Here is a 14,288-nt window from a genome sequence, read left to right on the forward strand (position 1 = left end):
AGCAGTGCTGTATCGTCTGCATATCTAATATTGTTTATAAGTTAGCCATTTTTTGCTGTTTTCATTGTGCTTGACAGCTCTTTTTCTTTTTGATTTCTTAATAAAACACCCCGATTAGTAACGTGGTCCATACGAAACATCTTCAGGAATCAACGATAAAGCCACATTTCCAAAGATTCAATGTTATTGGAGGTGTCGTCTGTGAAAGTCCACGACTCAACTCCGTACAACAGTATAGGAAAGACATAACATCGTAGTAACCTGATTTTTATGGGTATTAATAAATTATGAGATTTGATTAGCTTAGCCGTTTTTTGAAATGCAGATCTTGCTTTCTCTATCCTACATTTAATTTCTAGGGAATGGTCCCAACTCTGCCAGTGCAGCCATCATAAACACCTCAGTTCCCTCTAAATTTGTTTTTAAACAAGCAGCTATAAGCAAGTTAGGAACTACTGCAGAACCAAAAGAAACTAAACAACCTAATACTGTCGCTAGAGATTTCAAGGAGAAATATAAAAAATTACAAGAAAAACATAAAAAGCTAATAGAAAAGTACTCTTCACTTCAACAAGAATGTAAAGGTAACGATATTTTAAAATATTGATTAAATTCTACTATTAATAGGTACTAGTGATGTTGAAAAAGTAACTATTCGTTACAAAGTACTCGTTACTTACGAATACCGAAAGTAACGATTACTATACAGAGAGGCAAATCGTTACTTTGATTACTCTGATTACTTCGTTACTTCGTGCCAATCGTATCAGAGCTAGTAACGACTATTGTATCTACTTTGATTACTTTGATTACTCTGATTACTCTGATTACTTCGATTACTCAAATGCAAAAGTAACAAAAGTAATCATCGTAGGTAATCAAATCATTTTTATCCCTTAAACAGATTGGTGAAGGTTGTTGTTATATCGGAATACCTATACAAACCTACCTACTGAGAAATATGATTCTCGATATGATTACCGGTACTCAAATGCAAAAGTAACAAAAGTAATCATAGTAATCAAATCATTTTGATCCCTTAAACAGATTGGTGAAGGTCGTTGTTATATCGGAATACCTATACAAACCTACCTACTGAGAAATATGATTCTCGATATGATTACGGGTACTCAAATACAAAAGTAACAAAAGTAATCATAGGAATCAATTCATTTTTATCCCTTAAACAGATTGGTGAAGGTCGTTGTTATATCGGAATACCTACACAAAATACCTAGGTACCTACTGAGAAATACGATTCTCGATATGATTATCGGTACTCAAATACAAAAGTAACAAAAGTAAATCATAGTAATCAAATCATTTTTATCCCTTAAACAGATCGGTGAAGGTCGTTGTTATATCGGAATACCTATACAAAATACCTACATACTGAGAAATACGATTCTCGATATGAATATCGGTACTCAAATACAAAAGTAACAAAAGTAATCAAATCATTCTTATTTCTTAAACAGATCGGTGCAGGTCGTTGTTATATCGGAATACCTATACAACATAGCTACCTACTGAGAAATACGATTCTAGATATGCTTACCGGTACCCAAATACAAAAGTAACAAAAGTAATCATAGCAATCAAATTAACGAATACTGTAAATAATTACTTTATAAAAAAAGTAACGATTTGTAACGAATACTCGAAAGTAACTATAATCAACATCACTACTAGGTACTACTACTACCAATATTATTGGTTTACAGCGTTCTCCGACGCCTTCCAACTCCTAACCGCCATTCTTCTCTGTTTAACCATAGACCTGGAGGGATTTCTCTTTCCTCTAGTTCTTTTTCAATTCCCTCCCTCCAGCTTCTTCTTGACCTTCCCCCTTTCCTTCTCCCTTGTGGTATCCTGTCATCAGGCATTCTCTGTACATAGCCGTACCACATTAGTTGTTTTGTTTTTATGTCGTCAATTATTGTAGGTGTGACTCCCATCATTTCTCAATTTTTCTCGTTTGATATCTGATCTCTTCTTGATTTGCCTGCTGCTCTTCTCCAGAAGCTCATTTCTGTTACTAGTAACATTTTCTCTGTTCTTTGTTTCAGTGGCCAAACTTTATTGCCATATGTGATTATACTTTTAAGTATGGTATTGTACGAGTATCTGAGCTGTTTGTTCGCTTTAGATATTGTTTAGTCCCACAGAAAACCTTTCATCGTGCATATGATGATTTATCTTGATTTATCTTCATGTCCAGGTACTTGAGAGGTATTCCCTCATTGAGAGGTATTTCCATGCCATTACATTTTCTTGTCCACAACTTGAGTGCTTGTTCCAAGTAGATTTTTAATAGGCAAAGTACAGCAACATTGCTTCTGTGACTTTAAATCTTTCAGACATCATTGATCCAGTTTTCATTTTTTCACGTCGTTCCATTATACAGACTTTGGATTGATTTGAAAGACCACGTATAATGTTGGTTTGCTGTAGAGTTGACCATAGTTTGCTGAGGGGCATACTGCCATATCCTTTCTGTAAGTCTACGTACAGGTGAACCTCTTTATTGATGGCTGATTTTTTCTCAATAATAGAGTACAGGTGATCTATTGTGGACCGCCCAGTTTTAAAGACAGCTTGCTCCTCTGCTTCGTAATCTCTATAGTTATTTTCTATTTTATTCCTAATTAGTTTCCCATACATCCTACTTATTGTGCTGATTACCGCAATTCCTCTGTAATTGTCGCACTGATCCTTGCTGCCCTTTTTGTGGATGGTTGACGTGATAGATAATTTCCATTCTTTTGGTAATTCGGCAGCATTTAAGCAGTCATCGTGATGTTAACATTGCATTTATATCCTCTATTTTTTATATGGATCCTTGATCCTTACACTTTATCATGTTACTCATGTTACGGGCCTCTTGCCTGCTTATTCTCTGTATCCGTGTAATATAGAGTGAGTTTTATGTATGGAAATACTCAATTATCTCAAAAACGGATTGCACGATTATTATGGATTTTGGTAGATAGGAGTTTTCTAATACGGTCGGTTTTGGGAACAAAAAAAATCTTTTGTAATTTTTCTCTAAAATTAATCATTTCCGAGTTACAAACAATTTAAAACTGAAAAAAAAAACGAATAATGACGATTTTTAAGGTTCAAGAACACAAATTAACAATATTATTTTTGAAACAGCGAAGTACCCAAATTCAAGCTCAAGCCTTATTTTTTCAGCTACCGATAAGTAATTTGAGTTTGTTTCATTTTAATTTTTAGTTGTTAATGCAGTCTGATCGCCCGTCCTCTCATAATATGCACTTCATTAAAAATTAAAAAGCAATGTTTTAGAATATGAGCCAAATGAGCCAAAAATCTTATGGCGAGCTATTAGAAGAAAAGTTGTACTTGAATTTAGGTACTTTGTAATTTCAAAAATTATATTTTTACTTGTGTTTTTGAACCTTGAAAATCGTCATTATTCGATTTTTTTTTCAGTTTTAAATTGTTTATTACACGAAAGCGATTAACTTTACAGAAACATTAAAAAAGACTTTTTGTTCCCAATGATCTAAAGAACCTAAAATAATGTCTACCTGGACCGAAAAAATTGATTTTTATAATTTGTTTAAATTTTTTTTTAATAAATGTAGCAATAACTCCAAAATTATGGCATTTAGGTATAGGAAATATAACATGAAAAATAATCAGTATTACTTATGGACTTCAAAACGCAAAAAATATGCAGGGTATTTCATTTGAAATAAGGAAGTTCATTAGAGTTCCAGAAAAACAGAAAATCTGACAACAATGTAATTAGAACTATAATATCGACCGCATTAGAAAAATCTATAAAAATCGTGCAAGCCGTTTTCGAGATAATTGAGTGTTTCCATACATAAAACTCACTCTGTATATTTATGTGTTATGTGATCCTATGTTTGGAAGTGTTCGTAATAATGAGTTTTTGGGGTAAAAAAGTTGTAAATTGTGTTTTTATGTATTTTGTGATAGAGATTTGGGCTTCACAATTTCGTATCCTCTATTGTTGGTATGTTTTTATTCTTCACTTCTTCTTTAAGTATTCTCAACCAAAGACTGGTGCATTCTGCTAATGGATTTGCTACATATTTTCTTCATTTAGTAGGATGACAATGCTTGTCAAGTTCTTTGTTTATATATATAATTTTTATCCCTTCCACCCTGAGATGTAGGGATCTTTTTTTTATAAAAGTTTAATTTTTCAATGTTAGCTATCATCGTTTTTCCATTTAAGAATATTTTATGTCTTAGTTTATTAAACTTATATTGTTCGATTGGTTTGTCCGATATACGATTTGTCTCATACGGGATCTTGTAATTATACTCCTTGATTTTCCATTTCAACTTTTGATTTAGCGTTTGGTAATATGGTTGCGATGTTAAATATAGACAATTTTTTTCCCTTAGAACCTGCTGATTTTGTTTGTCCTGCTCTTTATATGAGACAGAATAGTTTCTCCGATTGGTTTTTTTTCTTGTTCTGGATCTCTAGTTTTGTTATAAGATTTCTGTGACTGTTCAATCGTTGACGTGGATAGATATTATTAAATATATCGCAAACACATCGAAACTAACCCACTACTCGATATGAAATTCTTGAAAATTTGCTGCGTCAATTCAAGCAAACTAAATTAATAGAATAAATAAATAGAATTTAATAAAATAAATAAAGTTAGAACATTTCAATGTTATTAATGCATATTAGTTTTCAAGCAAGATTTAAACGGTATATAACAGTTGTTACGTTTGATCTCATTCCATTTTTTTCTTTGTTTCTCATTGTCTAGTTTGTTATATTTATTTGTTTATTACACTATTAATTTATTATATACTCTTTTAGCATTAACAGAGGATTGCAATAATGAGACTAAAAAGGATGATTTCAAAACCATAACTAATCCACCCGACATAGAAGCCGATTCATCATCTGCTTCACCTATGGATTCTTCAGCTAATCCAACTAATCCACCATCTACACCACCAACATGTTGTCCATGTGATCCAACTTATCCACCATATGGTTCATCAACTGGTTCAACAACTGATTCAATAACTGGTTCAACAACTTATCCAACACCTGAGACAACAGCTGCTTCAACAACTGATTTAACACCTGAGAAAACAACTGATTCAACAACTAATTTAACACCTGAGGCAACAATAAATTCCACAACTGATACAACAACTGATACAACAACTAGTTTAACGACTGATTCAACAACTTATACAACAACTGGTTCAACAACTGATCCAACACCTGAGACAACAACTGGTTCAATAACTTATTCAACACCGGAGAAAACAACTGATTCAACAACTGGTTCAACAGCTGATTTAACACCTCAGACAACAAATGATTCAACAACTGGTTCAGCAACTGATTCAACCCCTAAGACAACAACTGATTCAACACCTGAGGCAACAACTAATTCAACAACTGATTCAATAACGGGTTCAATAACAGGCTCAACACCTGAGACAACAAATGATTCAACAATTGATTCAACAACTGGTTCAACAGCTGATTTACCACCTGAGACAAAAACTGATTCAACAACTGATTCAACTACTGATTCAACAACTGATTCAACACCTGATTCAACACCTGATTCAACAACAGATTCTACAACTGATTCAACAACCGGTTCAACAGCTGATTTAACACCTGAGACTACAGTTGATTCAACAACTGATTCCACAACTGATACAACAATTGATACAACAACTAGTTTAACGACTGATTCAACAATTGATTCAACAACTGGTTCAACAACTGATCCAACACCTGAGACAACAACTGGTTCGACAACTGATTCAACACCGGAGAACACAACTGATTCAACAACTGGTTCAACAGCTGATTTAACACCTCAGACAACAAATGATTCAACAACTGGTTCAGCAACTGATTCAACCCCTAAGACAACAACTGATTCAACACCTGAGGCAACAACTAATTCAACAACTGATTCAACAACGGGTTCAATAACTGGCTCAACACCTAAGACAACAAATGATTCAACAATTGATTCAACAACTGGTTCAACAGCTGATTTACCACCTGAGACAAAAACTGATTCAACAACTGATTCAACTACTGATTCAACAACTGATTCAACACCTGATTCAACAACAGATTCTACAATTGATTCAACAACCGGTTCAGCAGCTGATTTAACATCTGAGACTACAGTTGATTCAACAACTGATTCAATAACTGGATCAACAACTGACTTAATACCGGAGGTTACAACTGATTCAACAACTGATTCAACAACTGATTCATCAACTGATTCAACTACTGGTTCAACAACTAAAATATCACCTGAAACAACAACTGGTTTAACAACTGATTCAACACCTGAGATAACAACTGATTCAACAACAGATTCAACAACCGGATCAACTGCTGATTTAACACCCGAGGCAACAACTGGAACAACAACTGATTCAACTGCTGATTTAACACCTGAGACAAAAACTGATTCAACAACTGATTTAACAACTGATTCAACAACTGGTTCAACAAATGATGTAACGACTGATTCAACAACTGATTTAACAACTGATTTAACAACTGATTCAACAACTGATTCAACAACTGGTTCAAAAACTGATTCAACAACTTATTCTACAACTGACTCAACAACTGGTTCAACAGCTGATTTAACACCTGAAACAACAGTTTATTCAACAACTGATTCAATGACTGGATCAACAACTGATTTAACACCTGTAGCAACAACTAGTTCAACAACTGACACAACTGCTGAGACAGCATCTGATTCAACAACCGGTTCAAATGATGATTTAACACCTGAGACAACAGCTGATTCCACAACTGGTACAACAATTGATTTAACACCTGAGACAACAAATGATTCAACAACTGGTTCAACAACTGATTCCAGAACTGGTACATCTGATTCAACCCCTGAGACAATAACAGATTCAACAACCGGTTCAACAACTGATTCAACAAACAATTATTCTACTGCTGATTTTACACCTGAGACAACAACTGGTCCAACAACCGGTTCAACTGCTGATTTAACACCTAAGGCAACAACTGATTCAACAACTGGTACAACAACTGATTCAACACCTGAGACTACAACTGAATTAACAACTGGTTCAACGACTGATTCAACAATTGATTCAACATCTGGTTCAACAACTGATTCAACAACTGATTCTACAATTGATTCAACAACTGGTTCAACAGCTGATTTAACACCAGAGACAACAACTAATTCAATAACTGGTTCAACAACTGGTTCAACATCTGGTTCAACTACTGATTTAACACCTGAGACAACAACTAGTTCAACAACTGACACAACTGCTGAGACAGCAACTGATTCAACAACCGGTTCAACTGATGATTTAACATCTGAGACAACAGCTGATTCCGCAACTGGTACAACAATTGATTTAACATTTGAGACAACAACTGATTCAACAACTGGTACAACATCTGATTCAACCCGTGAGACAATAACTGATTCAACAACTGGTTCAACAACTGATTCAACAAACAGTTCCACTGCTGATTTTACACCTGAGACAACAACTGATTCAACAACCGGTTCGACGGCTGATTTAACCCCTGAGACAGCAACTGATTCAACAACTGGTACAACAACTGATTCAACACCTGAGACTACAATTGAATCAACAACTGGTTCAACGACTGATTCAACAACTGGTTCAACGACTGATTTAACAACTGATTCAACAACTGGTTCAACAGCTAATTCAACACCAGTGACAACTACTGATTCAACAGCCGTTTCAGCAACTGATTCAACCCCTAAGACAACAACTGATTCAACAACTGGTTCAATAACTGACTCAACACCTGAGACAATAACGAATTCAACCACTGATTCAACAACTTATTCAACAACTGATTCAACAACTGATTCAAAAACTGATTCTACAACTGATTCAACAACCGGTTCTACAGCTTATTTAACACCTGAGACTGCAACTGACTCAACAACTGATCCAACACCTGAGACAACAACTGATTCAACAACTGATTCAACACCTGTGACAACAACTGATTCAACGACTGATTCAACAAGTGGTTCAACAACTGATTCAACAACTGATTCAACAACTGATTCAACAATTGATTCAACAACTTATTCGACAACTGATTCAACAACTGATTCAATAACTGATTTAACAACTGCGTCAACAACTGTTACAACAACTGATTCAACACTTGAGACAACAACATATCCAACAACTTTTACAACAACTGATTCAAAAACTGATTCAACAACAGCCGAGCCAATACCAAAAAGTTCAGCTGCAGATTTGTTTGCAGGCACTAAGTATTTGATGGCTACATTTGTAATTGTGATTTTAAATTACATCTTAATCTAAGTTAAATTAAATTTAAAAATTTTCGATTGTATTGTATTTATGCACTATTTTAATGAATGTGAATGTCAAGTGCATTCGAATAAAACTTCGAAAGTTTTTAAATTATTTTTGTAAATAAAATTTTATTTTTACATAAAGAAATGAAGTTGATAGATAACTATTGGAATCGACCAAGACCAATATTATATAAGCATTTACCACGTAGATATACACAAAAATTAAGTGCGAATATGGAATGACTGTCATTTTTGTAGCTAAAACTAATGGCCATTGGCATGGTACATTTGATTTTGTAATCCTATACATATTATAGTGTGTAGTGAGTGTGTTGAGTAAATGTCTTGTTACTTTGAAAAGTCGACTTCATTGGCTTTACAAAGAGACGGTAATTGTATCCGAACGCCTGCGGCCCCTTCGTTGAGTAACGATAGCACAAGAATAGAAACTATTTTCATTCATTCATTTTTAATAAATGAAAAATTTCCTACCCACCTGAGATTCGAACTCACGACCCCTTAATCCAAAGGTAGACTCAACAGTTCTCTATAATTAGACTATAAGATCTCTATAATATAATAAGACTCTAATGTTTAAGAATTAGTAACAAGACACCTAAGTAACAATTGCACAGTTTCTATCTAAGAGCTTAATTACAACAAAATATCACACACAGAATATTAACTATTCTAAATGAAAAATAAGACACAACTTAACAAAAAAAAAACAAATAACAAATAACAAATCGGATGTCGTTGTCAAAATACAAAATACATATTAATAAATTAAACAAAAGTGTTGTTGCTTAGTAAAAAATTCTTCTAATAATTTGTTTAATCTGACTCATTTATATCGGCAATTGAGACAGATATTATAACATTTTAAAGTAGAGGACTTTAAAATGATATTGTCAATATTTATGGGTTGCGTTCCTGATACGACTTTACTGAAAGATAGTTCATTCGATTACATGAAATCAACCCCAACTCAAGAATATCCGTCACAAAAAAATAATAGCATGTGATCTGTCTTTAAAAAGACAACCACATGAAACGGTGACAGTAAAAATGTCGTGTTAGAGATTTCATAGTAAATCACGAGGGAAGACCAGGAAAAAACCTGTGATGAGTTAGATTAAATAAATTATTAGAAGAATTTTTTACTAAGCAACAACATTTTTGTTTAATTTATGAATATTTTGTATTTTGACAACGATATCCGATTTGGACGTCGAAACGTTAATAAAATCATTTTTTAGTTAAGTTGTGGCTTATTTCCCATTTAGAATAGTTGATTACAAAGATGCCATAAGGAAATAGCTTCAGAACAACACAGAATATTAAAAAACACACATAATATATCTATATATAAAATCTACATCAAAATATAACACACACAGAATATTAAAAACACATATTATATGTATATGTATAAATAAAACACAACACATAGACGAGGGCATATAGCACGAAATAAATAAATTTTTAAATACAGCACTTAGACTTGCAGTTTTTTGCATTATGTTCAGGATGACGTCAGGAAAAAAGTCTACTATTCAAAAATGGGTGGAAATGCATAATTGCACTGTAAAATGCATAAAATGCATCCAAAATTGCATAAATATAAAAATAGAGTCAATATCAGTATACTAAGGAACAAAATTTATCATTTTTGGGGTCCCTGAATAGGATTACGCAATCAGAACTGACCCCCGGATCACCTGGTGCTCAAGGTCAGTGCAAGAGACGTCATCATCTGGAGTTTCGATGATTTTCGGCATTAAATCGATGCAAACGGATTACTCACTGGTTTTAGGGGTCACTAAGTACTAATATGCCATCAGAATTGACCTCCGGAGTACCTGGTGCCCATAGTCACTACTAAGGCACGTCATCTTGTGGTGTTTCGAGGGATTTCGGTACTAAATTGATGCAACTGGACTAATAGGAGGGTTTTTTGAGGTGGTTAAACACGAATATGCCATCAGAACGGACCTCTGGATCACCTGGTGCATAAGGTCACTGCAAGGGACGTCATCTTCTGGACTTTCAAGGGCTTTGGGTATTAAATTGGTGCAAACGGATTACTCGGAGGTTTTTGAGGTCGCCAAACACGAATATGCCATCAAAATAGACCAACGGATTACCTGGTGCCCAACGTCACTGCAAGGGACGTCATCTTCTGGACTTTCGAGTGCTTTCGGTAATATATTGATGCAAACGGATTACTTACGGGTTTCTGGGGTCGCTAAACATGAATATGCCATCAGAATTGAATTCCGGAGTACTTGGTGCCCAGGATCGCTACTAAGGCACGTAATTTTCTGGAATTTTGAGTGTTTTCGGCATTAAATTGATGTAAACAAACGGATTACTCACGGGTTTTTTGGGGTCGGTAAACACGAATATGATATCAGAACTGAACTCCGGAGTACCTGGTACCCAGGGTCGCTACTACGGCACGTCATCTTCGGTGTTTCGGGGGTTTTAGGAGTTTAATTGATGCAAATGGATTACTGGAAGGTTTTTGGGGTCGCTGGACACGAATATGCTATCAGAATTGACCTCCGGAGTATCTGGTGCCCAGGGTCGCTTCTAAGGCACGTCCTCTTCTGGGGTTTCGAGGGTTTTCAGATTTAATTGATGCAAATGGATTAATGGATTACTGGAGGGTTTTTGAGGTCGCTAAACACGAATATGCCATCAGAACCACATAGCTTGGGCTCCAGGTGCACAGGGAGTCGGTGTTGATGGCATATTCGTGTTTAGCAAAACCCGTAAGTAATCCGTTTGCATCAATTTGATACCGAAAGCTTTCGAAACTCCAGAAGATGGCGTCCCTTATAGTGGCCTTGGGCACCAGGTGATCCTAAGGTCTGTCCTGATGGCATCTTTATGTTTAACCACATCAAGAACCCCCCGAGTAGTCCATTTACATCAATTTAGTGGCGAAATCCCTCGAAACTCCAAAAGACGAAGTGCCTTAATAGCGACCCTGGGCACCATATTGGTATTTAGCGAATCCTAAAACCCGCGAGTAATCCGTTTGATGACGTAAAAATTGATGAGTGATGAGTAAAACTTCAGAAGATGACGTCTCTTGCCGTGACCTTGGGCACCAGGTGATCCGGGGATCAGTTCTGATGGCGTAATCGTATTCAGTGACCCCAAAACCCCCCAAATAATAAATTTTGTTCCTTAGTATACTGATTTTGACTTTATTTTTTATATTCATGTAATTTTGGATGCATTTTATGCACTTTACAGTGCAATTATGCATTTCGACCCATTTTTGAATAGTAGACATTTTTCCTGACGTCATCCTGAACATAATGCAAGAAACTGCAAGTCTCTAGGTGCTACATTTAAAAATCTATTTATTTGGGTGTTTTTAGTGCTAAATGCCCTCGTCTAACATATCCTCACTAAAATAGATAGTGTCCTAAGGAAGGGATGAAGACAGACGATGCCTCTGATGTTTGCGGAAAACTTCTCATAACTGATATTATGTAAGTTTTATTTTATTTACCACTTATATCTTAATCATCTTGTTACAACGACTACTTTACACTATAGCTATTATCATAGATTGGATGCAATCTTATAGTGCTACTATTCATATGCACAATATAGCATCCAGTCTATACTTCACTATAATAATGTTTTAGTTGTTGGCTTGTTTTAATTTTTAATTCTTATTCTAGGAACCTAGTTTGTTATGTTATTTATTTGTAACCGTCTATTTTGTACTTTTAGCTTTTAAGGTTTTTATAAACAAACTCTTACACTGGGCCTGAGGATGAGGCATAAATTGTACCTAAGCCTCGAAACCGGTCGTCTTATTTAACAACAAAATAAAGATTGTGAGTATTGAACCTTTTATTATATCGTCGCCTTAGTACTATAACTTGATAACTCTAAAATTGACGTTTTTGAAATAACTAGTTCACAAGATGTATTTTATTTTCCTCCATAGTGTGTAAAAACTTGATAACTCGCTCCAAACGGGTTAAATATTTATTTATAATTGTCGAAAGTTGATAAAACTCAAAGGCCGTAATATTCACTGCTAAAACTTGACAAGATGAGTTATCAAGTTATTGTTTAATCGAAATAATCGTGAATGCCACATATACTGAATACTATAACTAGCTAACTCTAGTTATCTAGTTGTAGCACGTGTTTTTTGAAACCATTGAGCCTATCACGTAATTGCTATCTGTTGATTCGGTTCATGTTAATGCAAAAATTCGAGAAATATTAGCAGATCTGGCAACCTTGATTGCGGAGGGCTAATTTTCTTCAAAATAGTGCTTAAAATATTAGTTTTGTTAAAAAGTTCACTTAGATGCAACTTACCACGACATGCGACATTACCAAATGTTAACATTATGGTAGTGCTAAAAGTTGATAACTTTAGTTTTTCATGTTATTTTCCATATTGGAAAACAAGTTTTCATTGGAAAAGATCAGTAGTCAAAAAGTTAAGGAACAGTATTTTAGAGCTGCAGACAGTGGCGGCTGGTGGGGTAAAATTTTGGGTAGGCCAAGCCAGCAAATTACATATAGCTATGTGTAATACATAATATGCAAATATAAATTTATTTTTATGTATAAAAAAAATTAGAAGGTAACTTTAACAGATTTAGTAAAGCCTCAGAAAAACTCATTTTTATGTATCAGTTATAAAACTATCGCACTATTCCAAGAAAAATTTTAAACAATCAACCGAGATCGGCCAAACCACTTATTAATAACAGTGAAAATCGAACAAATTTTTTTTTCGAATTTTACGAATTTTTTTGAACTCATTTGCGCAAACGTGCACTTGTTTACAATTGTGTTATTTGTCTAAAAATATGTTACAATTATAGATTATGTTATATATTTTTTTATCAAAATTTAAACGAAAATTGATATTAGAATTCGATAATTATGTTTAAAGTGGCAACGAGGCTATGCGAAGGCCAGTTCGATTCGGGCCTATAATACACCAAGCATAACACGACAAATAAAATCATTGTCTTGCAACTTCAAACGCTTTTTGTAGGGAGATCTTATAGACTAAGAGCCGCTATAGGTGAAATTTCTTAATCATTTTAGGCACGATGGGACCCTATAACTTAAATAGTAGAACCTAAAAGAAAACGTTTGAACACTGTGTCGTCATTTTTCAGTGGCACATGCGTCGACAGTGGCGCATCAAACTTTCCACTTCTGGACGGGATAAATAAATTAAAAGTTACCCTCCCTTACTAACAGAATTATTTTTTTTTTATTTTTTTAAGTTCTATGTGATTAACACATAAAATTCAGCGTAATTTTAACCCACCACCCCCTTCCCCCTACCCCACCATCAAAAACTTCATTTTTCGTTTTTATTTTTTTTTTGGTGGGATGCAATCAATTTTAAAATTTCAAAAAATTCACAAGCATAGCTGAGGATTTTATAAAACATGCCTATTTTTTATAGACCCATAGACAGAGTGTACATAACCTCAAAAAATAAAAAAAAAAATTTTTCAAAAAAGCGTATAATTTTTTTTGAGGAATAGCTACAGGTCTAATTTTTTCTTAATTTTGTGTGTTTTATCAAACACTATATTTTTAATTTTTTTCAGATTTTTCTGTAAGGCTCCCCACCTTCAAAAATCCGAAAAACTGTTTTTTGGGGGGTTTTGGGGGATTTTCCCTATTTTATAGACTTTATAATATATCAAATCAATTTTGTTTTTATACGTTATATGTAACTTGAAGTAAGTGAGTCCTTTAGAATATTTAAAAATCAGAAAAACACGTTCAAACCCCCCAAAACCCCCTTAAAAAACAGTTTTTTGGATTTTTAAAGGTGACCAGCGTTACAGAAAAATCTGAAAAAAATTAGAAATATAG

The 14,288-nt window shown here is 34.3% G+C and overlaps 1 protein-coding gene across 1 annotated transcript in view; it reads left to right on the forward strand.

Moving 5' to 3' along the window:
* The window catches only part of LOC114336293 (serine-rich adhesin for platelets-like), a 45,433-nt gene that overhangs the window by 1,520 nt on the left and 29,625 nt on the right, over window positions 1-14,288 (forward strand). Inside the window, exons 2-3 of the mRNA XM_050659211.1 lie at window positions 360-584; window positions 4,844-8,397. Of these exons, the coding sequence (XP_050515168.1) occupies window positions 360-584; window positions 4,844-8,397 (3,779 nt within the window). The remainder of the gene's footprint in view (window positions 1-359; window positions 585-4,843; window positions 8,398-14,288) is intronic.

The sequence above is a fragment of the Diabrotica virgifera genome, chromosome 8, assembly GCF_917563875.1.
Source record: "Diabrotica virgifera virgifera chromosome 8, PGI_DIABVI_V3a".
NCBI lineage: Eukaryota > Metazoa > Arthropoda > Insecta > Coleoptera > Chrysomelidae > Diabrotica > Diabrotica virgifera.